Source organism: Hevea brasiliensis, chromosome 13 (assembly GCF_030052815.1).
Source record: "Hevea brasiliensis isolate MT/VB/25A 57/8 chromosome 13, ASM3005281v1, whole genome shotgun sequence".
NCBI lineage: Eukaryota > Viridiplantae > Streptophyta > Magnoliopsida > Malpighiales > Euphorbiaceae > Hevea > Hevea brasiliensis.
The window spans coordinates 49,805,085-49,827,396 of record NC_079505.1 but is presented as its reverse complement, the minus strand read 5'-3'; the positions used below and the strand labels follow the sequence as shown (position 1 = coordinate 49,827,396).

Sequence of the window (22,312 nt, the reverse complement as noted above, 5' to 3'; positions counted from 1 at the left end):
GACAGCCTTCTTCCTCCGCCCAGCTGCCACAGTGACCGCTGTCAAGTTTGTGAGTAAAATATTAATTTTAATTGTAATTTCGATATTATTATATGTTTAAGCATGCCCATGCATCACTTATATATATGTATCTATGTAGTTAAACTCTAGGCACGTTTTATGTTGCATTCATAACTGTTGAAGTGCCATGGATATTGTTGTGGTAATTTGGAGCAGTGTGCGTGCATTGGCGTGCGTGTGATGTGGTGTGGACTATGGATAGGACGGGTAGACACGGCTTGAAATCTTCGCTGGGACCCGGTCCTTCGGGGTAGACACGGCTTGAGTTCTTCACTGGGACCCCAATTTAGTTATTAAGTGGAAGTCCGAGCTGAGTTCTTCGCTGGCATAGGTTGGATTTAAGAGAGCTGTATAGGGGATCAGCTCCCATATATTATGATTGATATTACTGGGCGTGTGAGTGCTCCAAATTACCTTTTTGATGTTATGACGTGAAATTATTGTTGTTATTGCATTTCACTCTACAGGGTGCATTAATTTTAGATAATTATAGAGATTATGGTTAAAATTGATATTTTACTCTCTAAGTCGAACGCTCACTCCTGTTCAATATTTTTTCAGGCAACAGGAGGATATTTTTGAGGTTAACCTGCTTTTCTCCTTCGCAGGTCATTTATTCATGTTTGTGTAATTTTATAAACTTCTAGAATTTTCGCATGTGTTAGAAATATTTAATTGATTTGGGTCTGTAATATAAATTGTTATTTTGGACCTGTAAAATTTTTATCACATGCATATTTGATGGACTGGATGAGGGAGCTGAGCTCCCATTTATTTTTATGCTGATATGAGTATGTGGATGGTAAGCTGAGCTCCCCAATTGATTATTTATTGTGTTTACAGGTCGGGTGAGTCAAAAACTCCCCGTTGGAAGGTCCATTTTATGGCCGAACTCTGTCCGGTTGATTTCTTGAATTAGGTCCAATGGGCCTTAGAGTTGGGTTAGTGAATAGTTAGGCTTATTATGGGTCTCGGGGGCTAATGAATAGTTAGGCTGGCCCAGGTCCTAGTGCCGGTCCGGCCCATAGGTCGGGTCGTGACAATGGAAAATACCCAAATTAATAACGAAAATTAGCAACAGATTTATTTCGTTGTTAATTAACAACTTATTTGCAATGGATTAGAAATGAAAATATATTGGCAATGGATATTAGACTAATTTCAGTGCCAAAAATTGGCGCGAAATTTAACAATAGATTATTCCAACAAATATTGATTCTAATACTAAATTTAGCAGCGAATTTTTATTTTCGTTGCTAAATCATAAAAGATTTTTAATTCTATCACACATAAAAGATTTTTAATTCTATCACATATAACTAAATGTATTAAAGGAATGGCATTATTCTGGTTATTAGTAGGACCCAATATTGCATTTTACGTGCTTTTTGATATTCTGAGCAATTCAAAACTCATTTTGTGTACTTTTCACGTTGAATTGGAAACAAGTATTCTTTTTTTTTTTTTTTCTTTAATCTTAATATTACATTGTTCATGTATACTTGTTTATGTTTTGAACTTTGACTTTAGAAAAGCAATTGTGTGAAATTAAGAATAACAAAAGAAAAAAAAATCTAATTAGGAATATCAGAGACTAACCATTTTGGGTGAAATTGAAATTTTCATTTATTGAGATTAATTTTGCAAATAATTGGCATACAAAGCATGCAAAAGCCATTACTGCATTGGAAAAATCTAATCTCAACTAAAACCTACGGCAGAAACATCTTGCCATTTGCACTTTATTTCGCCATGCATGTCCAATCCAGAGCAATTACAATAATAACCCCACAAGCTATTGTGTCCATTGCTACTTGCCAACAATTGAGATTGCATATGCATCTTCAACTTCAAATTCAGAGAAAGACCAACACCTTCAAATGGGAAAAATTGAAATGGAAAAGCGATAGTTGTACGTTTAGAATTAAGGATTGCATGCTCATCTTTATTGCTCCTATTTTCCTTTATTTTTAATTTTTTCTTTGGCCAAATGGGTTTCATCTTGCCACATGTATTTGTAGTCAATGCATTTTATTATAGATAACAAAATGAATTCTAAAATTTGAGATTTAGATGTAAATACTTTCAATTTTAAAGATTAGGATATATAATACAAAATTAATATAATTGACAATTAACCAAAACATTTATCGTTTTCTATTCAGTTCGCCAATTAATAAATTATTACAATAGAATGAATATGCTAAAATATAAAATACTCAAAATATATGACACTCATTAATTAATTTGCTATAGATTGTTCCCTCAAATTTCGTTTACTCCAATATTTCATATTTAGGCAAATTCAAGTAATCTTGTTGTTAAATAATATTTTTATTTATATTTATTTGGTTTTTACGATTTTAGTTTATATTAATTTTATGTTCAATTTCACTAATTTATCTTTACATGATTCTAAAATTGCAGCCCACATTTAATCTATACATTCAAGAATTACATCTTAAATGATAATCAAGAAAATCAAATTCAAAATAATATATTAATTAACAAAGATCTAATTAACCCACATGATTTGTTAAATGGATTCAAATACTAGGAGGAATTTTTACTCTTTTTTTTTTTTTTTGTCAATTCTCTAATGTTATTATATTTATAATTGTTTAGGACATTATATTTATAGTGTTAGTAGCAATAAAGAAAATACTAGTAAGTACATATCAATGAGCTGCTCAGTGATTCTAAAATCGTTTTTAAGATTATAAAATTTTGAGTTTAATTTTTAAATTAATTTAATTTATTAAAAAAATAAACTGGCAAATGGGTAATGCAAATGGCTGAAAATAATTAATAGGGGTAGACCGCCGGCCCAATAAATGGTGAGTGGAAGAACATTAGACTCTTTGCATTAATGGTCTAAAACTTCTGAGATGGGGACTTAGAAATTAATTTGAACAAAAAGATTTACTATATCACATAAAAGAAATGAAAAAAGAGAATGGAAAATTTTCTTGAACAACAAACTCCTTGCTTTTGTCTTAGGCATACCCACATCTTAAGCATGATGCCATAATAATACCTTCCACTTTAGGAAGACTTCATATGACCTCAATCCTTTTTTTTTTTTTTTTTTAAAAAATTCCCGTGGATCTCTTCTCATCATTTCTCACTTGCTCTTTTAGTGTTTGAATTGAAAATTCACACAATCACTCAAAAAGATTATTTATTTAACCTTTAGCATCATTATCAAAAGGTAGTGTTGCTTTGTAGTTGGTTCCTTAATCAGAGAAAAAGCTATTCCCACTCTACCAAATATGCCTTTTCACAATTCCCTCTCCAGCCCCACCAATAATAGAGGAACTATAATTCAATTTAATTCAAAAAATAAATAAATTAAAAAAAAAGGACCCACATGGCCCCCTCTCCTTTTATATTCCTCTAAGTAAGGATTGCTAATATCAACCAATAAGACCATAGGCAAGGATCCCACAAATGTTTTGCTTCATGCAAAGCATCATTGCCAAAGTGGCATTATATTTGACCCATTAGAAGCTCAAAAAGAAGCCTACTTTTTTTACCTCACGAGTTGAAATGGTCATTGATCAATAGATGAAATCATGGATGGATTAAATATAGCTTCTCTATCTCTAACAAAGACTAGATGATGGAATATCATGAGACAAAAGGGCCCATATCTCTTTTCACTAGTGCAAGCCAAACCCCACCTAGCCTTTTACACATGTATATGTATATATATGATAATCATGTCATCAAAGGTCAAACTTTAAGCAAACACATAGCAACAAATCACTCACAGCTGGGGAGAATTGAGAACCACCCACTTTATAAAGCTTTTGGTAGCTTCTTGCACTCAAAGCAATTAGACTTTCAAGCCCCTACCACCCCCCACCACCTCCCCTCCCCCCCTAATATCATCATCTCTTTTACTTTCCCTCTCTATAGTTTTAGAATATAAAGGAAAGTTATCTTTTTTTTATGAGATGAAATGCAGGAGAAAGCACCAATCAAGCAAAAGGTGACCATGTTTTTGGTTCCCCTTTTTACAATTAGAAGAATTGTACTATCACTTAGAGAGAGAGAGAGAGAACTACATGAAAAGTTTGAATGTGATGTCAATTGATGCAACAAAAAGAGAAAAATATATTCATTAAGTGCTATTCTCATAGGGAAAAACCTATTGCTTTTATTTTAATTGGTTTATCAATTAACGTAAAATGACAAGGGCTTCAATTGATAAAAGATCTATATTTTATTGAATTTAAGAAGTAAATTTAATATAACATATAAAAAATGACTTATTATGATACCATTTTATTATAATATTTTTAAAACTTATCATTATATATATATTAGTAATAAATTAATTAAAGTTTAAATTTTGATAACTTAATTATTGTTAGTGATTTTACTTGGTTCAATTTTATATTCAATTAACTTCTGAAGAAAGAAAAGTAACAAAAACTTCGCACTATTGAATTTACAATAGTTTCATGCATAATCCTTCTGGAATAATATATATATATATATATATATATATATATATATATATATATATATATATATATATATATATATATTGTGCTCATTCATTGGAATGCCAATGAATAGTGAAGGCTACTGAATAATGAAAAGGAAGCACCGCCCCATCAAAGAAACTCTTTGTTTTATTTTGGCCATTTTATTGTTATTGAAAGGAACAATTGCAAAGTGCCAAATTCCCACCTAAAAGGATTGGTTTGAAACAGCAAAGCATCTTCTTCTTTCCTTTTTATTTTTTCAACTTTTATATTTATTTTTTGGGATTCCTTAAGAAGTACTTAAAAAAAATTTACATAGAAGAGGCATAGATATAATAATAATAATAATAATAATAATAATAATAATAATAATAATAATAATAATAATAATAATAATAATAATAATAATAATAATTAACTTTTTGAGATATGATAAAAATTATATTTTTTTTATTTTTTATGAAAAATAAATTAATCACTTAAATATGTTTATGTTAATAAAATAGTTTTTTTATTAAAATTTACAGTGGGTGATTTAAAAATTATAACAATTTAGTCTATTAAAATTTAATTTTATAACAATTTAGCTTTTATAATTTTAATATTTATAATAATTTAATCTTTTAAATTTGAATTGACTATTTTGATAATTATGATTGATTAACAATAAATTTTAATAGAAAATTTATTTTATTAATAAAAAAATATTTCAAAGACTAATTTTTCTCATGAAAAATTAAAAAAAATAAAAATATAATTTTTATCGTATTTCAAAAACTATATTAAAAAAAAAAAAAACCTTATAGAAAAGCCACTTTTTTCTCCTCTAATGGTGGAAATTGCTTTGATAAGCACTAATCCCATACACACTTTACACATAAGCATTCAATTTCTAAAGAAAAAGAAAATAAAAGAAAAGGAATTTAAAAAAAAAATGTTTCTAAGAATGACTTAACCTTTGGGATACACATGTGAAAGGAAGATTTGTCTACGTGAGACACATAGAACCTTTCATCAACAGAAGCATGTTCAATTAACCCATAAAAGTTTGTTTTTAAAAGCTATGACAAATCTTTAAGATTACCCAACTTTCAAAGGGGGCCAACCTCACTTAATTAACTTAATTACATTATAATTATATATAGTAGAATATACTAAAATCCTAGTTAATTAATTAAAATTCTATTTATTTCATAGAAAATATTTTTCCTTCACATCTTCTAGCATTTGAGTATTCAGAAAAAAGAAAAAAAAATATTTTTCTAATAAAAAAAAACTAAGTCATTTTTTATTTTATAGAATTTGATAATCTCATTAAAATGTAAAAACATTTATATGTATAAGACATAAATATATATATCATTATTTTAACATTACAAATAAATAATAAAAAATATTTTCTATAAAATTTTTTTTTTTAATATATAAATTATTTTTTCCAAACAAACCAAGCCTACATCAATAAAAGTTTTTCTGATTTTTATTTTCAATTTGCCTAATTCAAAGTTCTTTGTCCAACTTCTCTCCTAGAATTATACACAAAAAATCAACTTTGCAATGATTTTTGTCTCCAATGGGACTACCCAACTATAAAGACTTTTAGATCTCTATTAACAACCTATTAGGCAGTGTGAAAGATTGTAAGCAATGAAGAATACTCTTGATATTCTTAAAGCTAATCTGATAATTTTGTTTGAATTATTATTTGTAGTACAGTGACATTTCAAATAAGTCAATTATAGTCTATTTATAAAATTTATTAATTATTGAGTAAAATAATAAATTTTAAAACAATTAAATAATACTTTAAAATTCAAGCTTTGTTTTTCAAATACATCTAAAAGGATAATTTTTTTTTCTATTTTTTTCTAAAAATTAATACCAAATTAAACACTAATTAGTAGAGGCTAAAGAGTATAATTCTAGATTCTCTTTAATGTAAATAAATATATAAATAAAGTTTAAAAAATTAAATACCATTCTCAAAAAAAAAATTAAATACCATTTTTATCATATTAAATTATTTACATTAAAAGTATTGAGTTGGGTTTAAATTTGATATTATCTCAATCTATTTTTATTTGCTGAATTTAGATTTTGCATGATAATTAAGGAAATTATTAGATAATCTCATTTTTATAAAAATATATTAATAATTTTAAAAAATTAAATATGATAAATAAAAATAAATGAAAAATAATTTTTAATTTAATATTTGAACTCATGCTCTAAAAATAAATGAAAAAATTTTAATACTTGCCTTGCTTGACTCCAATTATCAAGTGAAGCAAGTAATGCTAATTATATGGACAATTTCTTTTTTTTTTTTCATAAGAAGATGAGAACTCTTCCACGATTATAATTCTCTTAGATCTAAAATTTAGGATCACTAATTGATGTTCTTTATTTAACTCAACCCTATAAAAAGGACATACCCCTAAGTTCGAGACTACACTCAATAAACTAAACTATGAGACATTGTGCTCCACTTTCAACTATAACTATAAATGCACTATGCAATTATTTATTTATTTATTTTTTATTTTTATAATAAAACTACTTATCCATCACACATTCAAGAAATCAAACAATTTGGTGGCAGATTCAATGCCCGGGGACCTCGAGAAAGACAAATAAGGAACTTTTTTTGGTAGTGGTCATCATCTAACTTAATAAATTATGAGAGTGCTAAAGCTTTCAAATAATAATATAATTCTATTTTTATTTTTACTCATTAATTAAGTCCATTACTACCAACTCTCCATTCTTTAAAGAAGAGAACATTGTTTTTAGTGTCTTTCCACTTCCAAATAAGTAGGGACGACCTGCCTTCCATGCTAGATAGCTACAAAGATTTTCCCAAAATATATATCAAGTCGAAAAAACAAAAATCATCTTATTAGTTAAGATTTTACACTATAAAAAATTGTTTGATTTAACAGTAACAAAGTCTAAAATATATGTATTGCTGTAATAAAATTATAACAGTAGGTATTTTATAATAAAATTATAGTTATTACAAAAAAAATTAATAATAATAATAATTATTATTGTAAAAAATTTTCAGTGATAACAATTATTGTTATCATATCTTTTTTATGTATCACATCAGAAATTAATCATTTTACTGCCATATATTAATTTTATATGCAACAAAATTATTATTGTTATAAAATTTTTGCTGATTATTCTAACATTTGTTTAGTGTTTATCTTAAAAATAAATTTCTTGATTATATCATAAATAATCTGCATTTAAAAAATAAAAATAATATTTGGTCAATTATATAGAAATTAATTTATAATAGTAAATTGAAAAAATTGTGGAAAGAAATAACATTTTATGAAGATTTTATTAATCTTGAAATTAAATAATATATATATATATATATATATATATATATATATATATATATATATATATATATATATATAAAGATTTTTATTTTTGTGAATTTCTTAATTATATTGTGAATTATTACCTGTTTTTGCTAACCAAAAAAGTTGAATTTAGTACATAGCTGCAAAATCAAATGGGAAAAATAAAAGTTGGCCGTATGAACTTAGAATTATTATAAAATCAAATGCCTTATTTGATTAATTACATGTTTCAATCAAAAAGTTTCACTCCATGATGAAAGAAAAAGTTTGAATTTAAAATGCTTGAAAGACTTTTAATTAAGAAATTAAAGCAAAAAAAAAAAAGATTTTTGTTATATATATTATGTAACATGTGAAAGAAGGAAGGTGTGATGCAGTATTAAAAGTAGAAATATATGGATGCATGGGAGACAAAGCTTGTTTTTGTTGTGATGGATATGAATAAAGAAGGCTCAGAAAGGTTCAGAGTTTGCTTGTGTTGGTTTATGCCAAACAGAATATAATGTAAAGTGATCTGCTCTTGTTTGGACTGTCACCTTTCTTTCTCTGTGGTCCTAATTAAAGAGAATCCAATCTTTCTTGTGATTTCAATTTCCATGTGATTACCTTACCTTTGACCAATTAATTATATCAATATAAATATCAATATTATTAATCTTTTAACTTGTTATCTTCCCCATATTAATAACATAATTAAGAGAGTGCTTAAAGATTTTGGATTAGATGCATCAAATGAAAGGCATGTTAGCTAAACACCAACACCATATATATATATATATATATATATATATATATATATATATATATATATATATATATATATATATATATATATATATATATATTCTCAATGACTAGTTTACAATAGAGAGATATAGAATTATTTTTAAAACCCATTTGTAAGCTTGAACTTTCAGGTCAAGTGGTTTCTTGACATAATATGAAATCCTCTCAAACCAAAAGTTTAGGAGTTCCAATCTTGACCACTCTTATTTATTAGTTGAATATTTCACCATAAAATAAAGTGTATCTGTACTTATTCTAGCTTCAAACTTAATGAACTTTCTCGTATTGGGATATAGAATGTTCTTGAAACCCTCATTTATAAGTTTAAACTTTTAAGTTGAGTGATTTATTGACAGTTTGAAAATTAAAAATTTGTAAGAATTCAATTCAATTAATTTTTTTTTCGTCAGTTCTCATATTGGGAATATAATCCCTTTGTTTAGAAATAAGAATTTTGTAAGAATTTAATTCATTTGATTTTTTTATCAATTTTTTATGTTTGGAATGAAAATTTTAATTTATTTTAACTTAAAAAAATATCATTTTAGAAGAAATAGAAATCAAACATAATTATTTGAGAATTTAATTATTTTTTTTTACAAATGGTTTAATAGATGAAAGAATTTAATTTTTTTAATTTAAAAAAGAATTTATTTTTAAAAAATAAAAATAAAATTAAAAAATGTGTGATTATATGTAAATTTAATTTAATTTTTTCCTTGCCTATAATCCAATTAGAATTATAATTTAAGATATCTCTATGAATGAAAACTATCTAAAAAAAATATACAGTCTTGAGTTTAAATATTCAAATCATAAAAAATATAATATGAATATTAAAGAAAGTTGTCATCTTAATAATCCAAGTGGAATACAATTCATTAAGACTATTTATGATTTTACAAGGTACAGTCTAATAAGCCTCTAATGATAAAAGAATAAAATAACATGACTAAATAATATCAAATTTAGGCAGACAAATGCATTATTATAACATTATAAGCTTTCCTTAATTTTACAAGCACTTCTATTTTCTTCTCTAATTTGTGACATTACTATTTATATGCGTAATTTTGATTCTTTAATTAGTAATAATCTTAGTACATTATAAAATAATTTCTGAAATATTTCAAGAATTAAGAAAGACATAATTTTTCCAATTATTATAATTATTGTATGCTTAATGACTCTCTAGGGCATGTTCTTGATCATGTCGTGTCTGTATCACCGACATTTTTCTTGAGAAAATGATAAATAAACATTTAAATATGTGAGTGCATGTGGGCTGCAAAATATTATCCACGGTTGAATGATTTCATCAAGCACTCACTATTACCCATTGAGTAATTTTATCTTAGCAAGATTTTATTTAATGAATACACCAAGTAAAATAGAAAATGTATATTGTTAAAATTATTTAAAAAATTTGTAAATTAAATATAAAAGATTATTATTATTTTATCCTTTTTAGTTTAAATAAAAATAAATTATTAATTTTAAAATTATGCATTTATAAGTAAAAAAAATATATTTTTATTTTTTTATTATTAAAAATAAAATTCTAATAAATAATATCTATGCAATCTCTTCAAATTATATTCTAAAATTATAAAATTTTAATTAATTATATAAAAAATCTTTTCAAAACTAATTTTATTGAATCCATTTTTTCTAATTTTTTTTTATTCTTTTAACATTGAAAGGTTTGATTATAACTACTGATTGCCTCTCAACCTAATGGAAACAAAAATTAAGCCTATCACAAGGATTCAAGCAACATGATTATAGCAACTTATGTCATGAAAATAATATTAATATTATTAAATTTTATTCCTGTGGAACTTAATAGAATAAAAACAGCAGATTCTCTTCAAGTATAAAGAGAAAAAGACAAACATCATATAAAATTACTTAGATATAATAATAATAATAATAATAATAATAATAATAATAATAATAATAATAATAATAATAATAATAATAATAATAATAATAAAAGGCTGACTGCGAGCAGAACTAAAGGGAACCATACCTTACAGTGAAATTTGACAACTAAGAAGCCATAGCAACCAAAAATCCAGTCCTTAGAATTTATTTTATTATTTTTTAATGAAATTCCAGGTTTTAATTTAAAAAAAAAATTAGGATGACAATTTTTTATGTTCCCCAATCATCAATTTAATATGAATTCATCATATTTGAAGTGATTGGTAAATTATTTTAATTTATAAAATTAACTTAATAATAATTTATTTATTAATTTATTTAGGTTAAATAATTAACTCAAATTTAAATGAAAAATAAAAAAATAAAATTATTTTTCTAAAAATACTTGTATATTTTGATTAAAAATATAATATTATCTCTGTTATTTTTATTTACGACATTTAAATTTTTCTCGGTAATTAAGGAAATGAATAATCTCATTTTTATAAAAATATATTAATAATTAACTAAATTATTATTTTATTTCATTTAATTACTTTTTATATAAATATTTATTATATTTAATAGATATAAAGGGTAAACTTAAAAAAAATATATAATTAATATTCCTTGATTTTTTTACATGTAACAAATTATTTGGAAAAAAAAAATTCAAATAAGATAGATAAAAATGGACTGAGATAGTATAATTTATAAATTGACTTGAAATCATTTTGTAAAAGATAATTATAATTAACTTATAAACTTAGTTTGATATATTTATTGGAGTTTTTTTTAGAGCAATACATCTTTAAAAATGCTAATTAAAAGTAATAAATTAATTTTAATAAATTTTAATTATGAGAAATAGAAAATAATAAATCTTATTTTAAAATTTTTAATATTCAGAATAATATTTTCTCAAAATTTAAATTTAAATCATAACCCAACTATTTATCACCTCTAAAAGCACTTTTAAAGCATTTTACTATTATGAATACCTTATATAGGATATATTATATAATTTAGAGGTGATTTCATGTAAATCATCTAAATAAAATGATGAAATAATGAAAATTATATATATAAATATAAGTAAATTTTATAAAATTTAATTTTTTTTTATTTTTTCAAGACAATTTTTTTTAAATTATAATTATCTATCATGATTAAGTGTCATTTTATAATTAATTTATCATTTTGTATATTAATTTTGCATGGAATGGTAGTATTATATAATTACTAGTTATATAATCCAAGTTTGGTTGAATTATTGTTAATTGTATGGCTATCCGAAAAATGATCATGTCGAAAACAAAAAAAAAAAAAGAGATATTTGATATGCCAAACACTGAGAAATAAAATAAAAGAAAAAATGTCAAACCAGAGAAATTAGTAATAATTCTCTGAGCAGCTTTTTGAACAAAATAAGAGCTCAGAAATTCCACCTTCTGTAGTAAATAGAGAGAGAGAGAGGGGGGGGGGAACAGGCCAAATGTAAAGACAGAGCATTTTTGGGCATATGGTACCGATGCAATGCTCTTGACTTTTTGCATTTCACTGTACACTGTTTGTGTCATTTGGAAATCAGCTTTTTCTTTCCTGTCTTTGCGTTTTTTTTTTTTATTGATAAATAGCAGCGGAAAGAAACTCCAAGGGAAGGAAGGAAAATAAAGGAAAGAAAAAGATGAGAAAGCCAAACCCATTTAATGCTAAAAGTTTAGGCTGTTTTGCTTGTCCAACAACTTGCAACTCCCGAGATTGGCGCCGAATTTTATAGTTAAGAACTTTTTAATATTTCTTTGGTTTTTAATTATTAAGGGTATAGTTGGAAGAGCATTTACATTTTTTAGATTTAATTATAAATTTTTCATTTCTAAAAATAAAAACCAATCGAATATTTTCGAATTTCTAATCTTATTGTACTTATAAAGTGAGTTTAAATAATGCATAATTAAATTTAAAATAGATTTAATTAAAAAAATAATATTTATATTTAATTTAATTTAAATTCAAGTTTTATATATTTAGTATTTATTATTTGAGCTCATTAATTAAATATTTTATTAAATATAAAACTTTTATTTTTTATAATAATATTTATAATTTGTTCATATTATATTTTAAATAAAAAATAAATATTTTATTGAATTATTTAATTTTAAAATATAAATTAATAATAAAGATATATTTTATTTAAATTTTTAATTAAAATTTATAAAATTAAATAAATTCAAACACTATTCAAGAAATAATAATTAAATTTAAAATAAATTTAAATATTAAAAATATTAATCAAAATTAAATTTAAATAAAATAATTTTCACAAGTATTCATCCCTACACTTCCTATGCATAGAATTGGAGTATTGTTTTGAGACAAAAACTATAAATTTTTGCCATCTTATTAAGATGGTCCATATATATAATTTTACTAGTAATTAAATAACGGATATTTGCCTAGAATATTTATTTATTATATTTTATTTGTGTTAATTTACTTTTCTTATTATTAGAGAGAAAAATTACATTAATGCATTAAGTTAATAGGTTGATTTGATACACCAAGTCAATAATAAAAGTCTCTTTTCCACAAAGGTGTCCTCATGAACAGCTGCCTGATGATTTAGATTCCCAAATTTCAATTCACATTTTGGAATTCAATGGAGCTACAATGAACTGCTTAACGATTAGTGGACTATACAGTAATTCTGTTTTTTCTTATTATAAAAGTGAATACATGAACTTTATATATTTATATTTTATATTTATAATAAATTAAATCTATACAATAATTTTTCAACAATTTACCATAGATCCAATACGCAATATATATATAGTAAAACCCACATATTTGTGTCTCAGATTTATAATAGATCGGGTCTCGACAAGAATTTTTCAACGATCTACCATAGATCCAAGACGTAATATATGTGGTGAGATTCACCTAATGAATAATAAGATCTCGTATGTTTGTGTCCTAAGTTTATGATAGATTGGATCTGAATAAGAATTTTTCAAATTAAAACTATGTAGATAGAGAAATTCAAGTTTGAGATCTTCTCACTCTCTATATCTTAAAAGTGAATCGATTAATCAGGCTATCCGGCATTTGCGTTTGAATTCACAATGACTCTTCATTGCCATAGTTGATGTATTCAACTATATGATTTCCAGCAGCCCTATGGGCTAGCAGCAATTGGGCATATCTTTCTTTGGGCCAGTTTGGAATTGAGTGAGTTTCTAAGTATAAAAAACCGATTGTCATTTAAAAAAAAAATCAATTTAAATGTTAAAAAATAATTTAAAAAAATATTTTATTATTTTGATTTTCTTATTATTAAAAGATATTAAATTCAATTTTAAATCAATTATTGAGATGAATTAAAGATGGAAAATGAATCATTTCATGTTGAGTGTAATTAAAATGGATTGTAAATTTGTCATATTAAAAGAAGAAATGGAGGTGAGAAAATTACATGAAGGAAATTCAATATGAGAATTTGAAAAAGTTGAAGTAAAAAACAAAAATGTGGCTGTCAACTTTTAATCTCATCATATAAAAACATTATCTTATAGATCTCATTTAGAATAAATCATTTATAAAAAAAAAATTCAATTAAATTCTTATGAAATTACACTTAATTTTTACATGTAAATTTTTTTAAGTTAAAAAAATAAAATTCTTTCATTTCAAATATGAAAATTGACAAAAAAAATATTAATTGAATTCAACTCTTATAAGATTCTCCATTTCAATAGAGGGTTAAGAAAATGAAAATTAGAAAAGAAAAGAAAATAGGATAATGTTAACGCCAACTAGATTTTCAGCCCAAATAAATGAGATAAAACGACAGGAAAACAATGTATTGTTGATTCATTGAATGTCTCAAGAGGTAACAACAAACTACGTCAAGCTTTCAAGTTGGGTTTTTTTTTTTTTTTTTTTTTTTCTATAAAAGAAAATTTTTTTAAAAAAAGTAGTGGCTGAGATTTGAAATAAAAATCAAAACATAATTTTTTCTTTTTAACAGAGAACACATAGAGGATAAGGATAGAACACGCCCTTTAATAAAATTATGGTGATTCTATTGAAAATCAAAACATGATTATTTAATCAGTGGAAGAAATTTTTTTTTATTATTATTTTTTATTTTTTTTCTTTCAACATTCGAAAAGCAATGAAGCCCTTTGATAAGGTGATGAACTCAGCACAAGCAGTTAGGACCATGGAAATAATTACAGTTAAAGAAATTTAGTAGACAAGAAATCGAAAGCTAACAACATTACAGTACACCAATATCCTCCCGTTCAAGATTCATGTGTACATCAATCATTTTCACCAATAAAATTGCAATGAAAAATCCAGCAGAAATACAGAAGTGCTATATCATGTATATTCAATTGAAAATTTTAACACAAAATATGCAGATAATTGTTGGCTTTCTACTAATATATGACCAGGCATCAGCTGTTTTAATAATCAGTTAGCTTAAGAGAGTAATTAAATGATTTTATTTCTGATTAAAGCATATGAATATGTTATAAACAAGCAAAACACAAATCTGATCATGGTTTATTTTATCAGAACAAAATAATTTATCTACAACACAGACAACACAATAAGATTATAGAAAGCAACTCTCCCATTTCCAGAGGGTCATCTTGTCTTCAAATGATACCAAAACCAACTGATCCAAACCTGGGTTGCAGAAATTTCTCTTTAAAATTTCATCCTTGGAGCAAATCAGTTCAGTTCTGGCATTCTATGGTTTCGTTATGACACAAGCTTTATTGCCACAGAGACTGTAAACTCTGTCCTTTACACTGGCGTCAAGTCATCATCACAATAATCTGTGTTAATTCAGGATGGATGCTCTAGTAAATATTTCTCAATCACATCATAACAAAGGTGAGTTCTGCTATCCATTGCCATTAAGCAGAAGAAATTAAGTATTGTTTCAATGAGTGGGTGAGAAGTAACAAAAAATAAACAAATTACCAGAGCATGCAATGGTAACTATATCATAGATGCATAAACAGTTTCATTTCTATATTACCGGTGTGCATGTACACACTTGTGTGCAAATAGCACACAGGTTACTAAAATTCAAGCTCATAGTACTGAATAACTGAAGCCGTGATATATCTCTATTCATTAAATTGATAGACTTGAAACACTCTACTCACTGAAACTTGCAACACCAAATTATGGAAATTATTCCATCACTCAATCCAACATGAACCAAGCACCTGGATATAAGATGGACCAATGACATTCAAAAGATCCCATTACGTCTTCTTCTAATGCCAAAGAAACTCAAGAATCCAGGAGCAACTTCTTAATTAGATTCTCTCAATAATACTCTGCGTAGATATGCTAACATTCTCCTGCCACGAATCTGAATTTACAAAGAAGCTTGTTTCCACAGCATGCCACTAAAGAAAAAAATAAATCCAAGCAGGAAAAATGAAAAGCAATAGAAACGACAATTCAGAAATTGAAGACATTTCTATATAATGAACTGGAGCCTTCCAATTCCATAGAAAATTTGTGAATTTGATCATCAAATGTCTCCTGGAAGGGAGATATGAATTTCTCATTTATAGCTATCTTCATCCTTTTTTCATTATTTCTTCACAGCAGTCCCCCACAGAAGATGTCAAAGATATGGTAGCTTCAAGTTATAACCCATTCAGAATCTCAGTCACAGCAATTTCATATCACTAGGCATAATCCTTTAATTATGTCAAATGTAGATGGATATTGATAAATGTATGCATATTTTGAGAACACCAAAGAACATTGCCCAACAAAATAACCAAACATTAAAAGAATGGAGCAATGAGTAAAAAGTCGAACCAAATCAAAATGAACTTAAGAATATTGTCAAACACTAGAACTTATTGTCAAATACTAGAAGTCATGTTTTCATCCTGCACAAGTACGGATGCAAGCTGATCACAAGTGTTCTGATAACAGTAACGCTAACAAATTGCATGGTTAAATAGGCACATATTAGAGAAAAAGACTCAGAGAAAACAATAATACTAAGACTCGATTTTATTTGCCGAAAATAACTTGTATATGGAAAAAAAAATATTTTCTGTTGTTTGGTTGCAACTTGCAATGCTGAAAAATAACGTAAAATTATTCTCTAATTCTTGGAGTATGGCAGAAAATATTAATTTTTTTTCAATTTATAATACTATAAATATAGTTGGACTATAAAAATTTGGCTTTTTTACTATTTGTTGTTGACTATAAAAAACACAAAATGAAAAATCGTGGCAACAGATGGTGACCCGCAGACTAATGTGTATGTGTTTATATCAAACATTTATAAGTTCCTTTGCATTTTAATGAGTTTGCCAAAATCTGGACAATGAATTAATTTTCTCTGACTGGGAAAGTGTTTTCTTCTAACCAATTTTCCTTAACACCAAATGCCAAAAAATATGAAAAAGTATTTTCTGTAAAACAAATAGAGCAACAAATATAGAAAACCAGAAACTGTGTGAAGAAGAAGAAGAAGAAGAAGAAGACAGACTAAAAGAAAATTCATATTTCTTCACAAACGCAGCACAGTTTTTTATGCTTTGAGCAAATATTGAATGTGTAATAAATTAAAAAAAAAGACTAAAAAACATAACATGTTTATTCATTGGGCCACAGAATGGTGAGAAGAAAATACCATCTGAATTCTTCAATAATGCTTCTTTCATCAATTTGGCTGAAGAACAACATGCTGCACCCAAAAAAAAAAAAGTCAGGAGAAGGTTTGATCTCCTATTTTGGGATCTCACAATAAGTGCAAGAACAAATAAACATTACAAGGCTTGTAACTAATAAAATTTATTTCCTATTTAACAAAGTACCTTAATCTGTGTTCTATTGTACGTGTAAGATATGTGAATAAATCCGTCACTACCCTGAATAACTGCTGGGTAGGAGAATTCCATTTCTGGATTTTCCTCCAATGTAATAACATCATACCATGAGTCACCATCATCTTCAGACACAGCGACTTTAAGCACACCCCTTGAGATTGTGTTATAAGCAAGTAAGAGACGGCCATCCCTTAGTTTAACTCCATCAATACCTAGAAACATAAAACCATATAGTCATCCAATTGCAATAGGAGGAAACATAAATAGCATACTTTCACAAACAATGGCACTTTTTTTTGGTATATTTCATTTCTTTTCAATATTCTAGTCAAAATAGCATTTTCAAATTCTGGAAAATAAATGGCAGCATATCAACAGATGACCATAAAAAACATTGACATGTGCTAGAGTAAACTACAAAAAGCAAGACAGACTAAGTATAATTTTCAAAATGCAACCAAAAGGCAGTTAATTCACTTAGAAATCAGTATATCCCTTTACATATTGCAGTGTGCAGAATATGATCATTAGCCAGAGTTTGGATTATTAACCTGAGTTTGGGTTGGGGAGCTCAGTTGGCTTTGCATAACCCCAATTCAAGCCATTATCATAGGATTCTGACATACAAATTCTACCAATGTCAGTAAAGGATCGGAGTAGAACACGCAATGTCCCATTTGCAGTTTGGAATGGGACTGGTTGAATCACACTGAGAGGTGTATTTTCAATGTAGATTGGGCCATACTTTCTCCATGACCTTCCAACATCTGCTGTTACCTGTTCCATGTAAGCCATCAAATTACATGTACTGCTCTATTCAAACAATACTAGATTCCAAGTGCTCATGCAGGTGGAGTTGTTACAACCTCCATCCATGCACCCCAAGAATTCCAACTTTCTACTGATGATCCACAAAGCAAGAGTCCATTTTCTAGCAAGATAGGCTGCAAAAAGAGTCCGCATATTTCAGGGGTATCCCATCAGTAACAATAAAGCTGCATCCTTCCTGATATAAACATCCATTATGATGGCTTTCATTTTCAAATTATACCTTGTTCTTTATTGGTCCTAATATACCAGGAGGAAGTTGTTCTCTCTTTGTCCAAGTAACACCTTTATCATACGATCGCTTCATGCATCCACTCCATCTGAAATTCAGTAAGCGAATTGTGAGTAGGAGTAGAGAAGATACACCAGTACCTAGTAGCCAAACCCAAGGTCTTATTTCCACATAGTGGACTGTAAAGTAGAATATAATATAACAACATTTCAAACTCTAAAGCAAAATTGTTGTAATTACATAAAATATTGCAACATCTTAAAAACTATGAAGCCACAAATATATTTCATCCCAAACAGCAAGTAATTACAAAAAATAATTTCAACATGACACAGAAAATAATAGAAGATCAGCCAATATGCACAAATATAATTGGCTCAATGAATTGTACTCTTATCATTTTTCCTCAAACAAAACGAATATCTCCAATTTCTTATGCGTAGCACATAACAAAAGATAAGGAACAAAAAATGTACTTGATGCCACAGTCCCACGTTGACTACTAATCAAGAAAGCATAGGCCTTGTAAGCCCAAGCATTCCTCTCCCTCTCAAGGACCATATTCTCAAAGGGAAACCTGGAGACCCGTGAAATAGAACATAGGAATAAACACTACTTGGTTTAATTCCATCACCAAGAAAACTACAAAACGCTAACAATATACTTGATTGAGAATGGCAATAACCTCATAAACTCTAACCCAGCTTACTTTAGCTATTCAACTGATACATATGCGTGAAAGATCCTTCAATGTATCGATAGTCCTGAAAATATATAACCATTGCCTCTAGATATTGAAAATCAAGTTTCTGAATGATCAAATTTTCTTCTTCTAGTTCAATTTCAGTAGGATTACGAACTGGAACATTTAACTTTGCAATCATTCCATGTGGCCTGAATTTTTATCTTGTGGTAGGATTTGCAAAAACTTCAATAATGTATGAATCCTGAATTCCATGGTATGTATGGAAATTATATTACGCTTCATTTGGGTGGGCGTACATTTTAAATGAATGAGAACTTGAATTTGTGTCTCAAGTTAAAAGCCATAAAAATTCAACAAAATGTCAAATTCAAATACCTCATCATTTGAAATTCACACAAATCCAAATGGAGCCTTAGTACACTTAGATCCTGATATTAGATGGAAACACATGAAATTCGTAAAAATATTAAAAAAAAAAAAACAGATTTGGAAAAGCATGACTTGGAAACTGCAAAGTTCAACAGAAATACATGGAAATTGGAAAGTTTACTTCTGAACTTCTTGACCAATTTTGTAGAACAGTAGCAACTCCTCTGATGGTAGTTTGAATAATACAGGGTTCCACAAAGGAACTTCAGATTGTTCATCAACAATGATGGGTGATTGCCAACTACCGTCCTGTCCAACAAATACCAACTCATATGAAATAACAATTCATCTTCAAATCAAGGAGGACAACATGATATGAAGGAAAGACCTGCTACTTTTTTGCAGTGAAATGGAAGCCAATTAACCTAAGTGACATGTGACTTTTATTTAAATGAAAAAGAAGAAATATAGTTAAAATATCAAAGCATAATTGCAGGATTTACATGGATATTCCCAGCTTACATTAATTTTAAAAGCCACATAAAAGTTGATTTGATGTCACTTCTACATTGGAAATGCATTGCACTTTACCATTTGAAGGAATAGCTATTTGCAGATCACTTGCTACAAGTTAGTAAGAATCATAAAAGTGAAAAATATAACTTTTTTTTTTCTTGTAAGAATCAGATGCATCAGAACAAGTTTAATCATCCATCCACCTATTAATTAAGAAATTAATTCCAACATAATGGAAGATTACTTTGTATGTCTGTAACCAAATTTTCACATCAGGCGCCCCCTCCATGGTACCCCCAAAATAGGCAACTAAAAAGTGATCTTTGCCCACCTGCAAAAGCACATGCATCAGCCAGCCACATCTGTTAAAACTTTTGTTGGTGAAAAAACTGTAAGGAACTTAAAACAAAATTTTGACTGAATTGCATAACCTCAACAATGGTAGAGGCATGACAACTATTGAAGGGAGCAGAACTTGCAGGAAATGTGAACTCCTCCTTTAACGGACCCCTAATGTAACAGCCCTTCCTCATATTTGAACATGTAGGTATCAAAGTTGTAGTATTGTCATGTATTCCAGCTAGCTTCCTGTAGAGATCTCAACACATTTTTAGGTCTTCTTGGTGGTTGCAACGCACAGAGATGCAAGAACACACACATAAAGAAAATAACAAGAACCAGAAAAAGAACAGACAGAGAGAACAACAGCAACAGATACCTGAACACACACAAAGAAGTGAATATTTGGCACTTGGGTAGCATTATAAGGTTTTTTTGCTGTCATTCAAAGGTAAAAATACAATAAAGGTGCCTTGCTAATTCAAAGTGGACTACTATATTGATGTCCTATATTCACAGTACAATCCATAGTCTTAAAATTTATGGCAAAACATATGTACACTATGTATGGATACATGTGAGCACGTAAAATTTTGAACAGACAAATGAGTTGCTGGTTACATCACACTGTGTACCGAACAAGGAATACATATGTAGCATTGCAGTTACAACTCGGTCTATAGGCACATCACAAATGATTGGTGGAACTACATGAATCAGTCAAACAACTCAACAAAGGGGGAAGAACTCAAAAACAGAAAAGGGGGTAGTGGGGGCAAAAAAAAAAAAAAACACTTAGACAGCAGAAAACCTGCTCCTGCTGGTGAGATGAAGATGAAAATGATGTACCAACTGGCGATGGTAGTGCAATTTAACATTGGAATTCAAGAAATAATGGTTGAATATGATTTTGTTTCCAAATCCATTAAATGGGTGATGAAGATGAGAAAAGTTGGAAACTAGAAACAAGAAGAAGATGAACAGAAACACCAACAACCAAATAACCAACACAAAGCTCCTCACTGGCTTCCACATCTCTATAAAATCTATTAAACTACTGCTTCATGAATTAGGATTCCTCAGGACAATTTATGGGTGCGTAAAGGGATCAATATATAATCATATGCAGCTATTTATGCAGTGACAGAAAGTCAAGAGAACAGAAATAGACGAATACCTAATATGTACTAATTAATTTCATTAAAATGAGTAGCAGCAGTACCTCTTTTAGTGATACCACGGAAGAAAGCAGCTTGCACACAGAGACAGAGAGAGAGAGAGAGAGAAAGAGAGAGAGAGAATGCAAAGTTGTATTTAAATAAAGGGGGAGCTGGTTTTCAACCATGCAAGACAAACGTGATGCAGGAGCAGGGGCCCCTCTGCAAACTGGCAATAAAATAATGAAGTGTAACCTGGGGCCGGCCTGGCTGGGCCGATGAGGTCCACTCGCCGTACTTCCCGCTGCTGCGCTGCCATTTCTACTGCTCCGTTTCGAGAAGACTAAAAAGATAATTCTGAATAATCATTATTTTAAATGCAATTGAAAAAATAATTTTAAAAAATATTTATAATTAAAATATGTTAAATTTAATTTTTAATTAATTTTTAATATGATCTAAAAAGATTTTTTTTTTACACCAACTCTCATAATAATACTAAACAAATCATATAATACTAATTCTAAAAGTGAGATTTTTGAGATAATTATATTGTCACGAACTAAATTTGTGATTAGTACTAAAACTTAGACTGATTTAAGATATTTCAAACTTATAATAAACCTA

General features: G+C 27.6%; 1 protein-coding gene across 11 annotated transcripts; it reads right to left on the bottom strand.

The window, feature by feature from the left end:
* Positions 1 to 15,189: 15,189 nt before the first annotated feature.
* LOC110668290 (uncharacterized) lies at positions 15,190 to 21,901 on the bottom strand. 11 transcript variants are annotated; one of them, XM_021829722.2, is made up of 10 exons: positions 21,340 to 21,686; positions 20,621 to 20,777; positions 20,434 to 20,520; positions 19,855 to 19,982; positions 18,590 to 18,686; positions 18,405 to 18,482; positions 18,090 to 18,315; positions 17,527 to 17,750; positions 17,343 to 17,396; positions 15,190 to 15,501 (listed from the first exon to the last, which is right to left on the bottom strand). In XM_021829722.2, the coding sequence occupies exons 1-9, from the start codon at positions 21,561 to 21,563 to the stop codon at positions 17,373 to 17,375; spliced, it is 1,245 nt and encodes a 414-aa protein (XP_021685414.1). In that variant the 5' UTR covers positions 21,564 to 21,686; the 3' UTR covers positions 15,190 to 15,501; positions 17,343 to 17,372. The 11 variants fall into 11 exon arrangements, with proteins under 11 accessions (XP_021685414.1, XP_021685633.1, XP_021685205.1 ...); XM_021829941.2 differs by having other exon boundaries at positions 15,190 to 15,474; XM_021829513.2 differs by lacking the exon at positions 15,190 to 15,501 and adding an exon at positions 15,673 to 16,325.
* Positions 21,902 to 22,312: the final 411 nt, after the last annotated feature.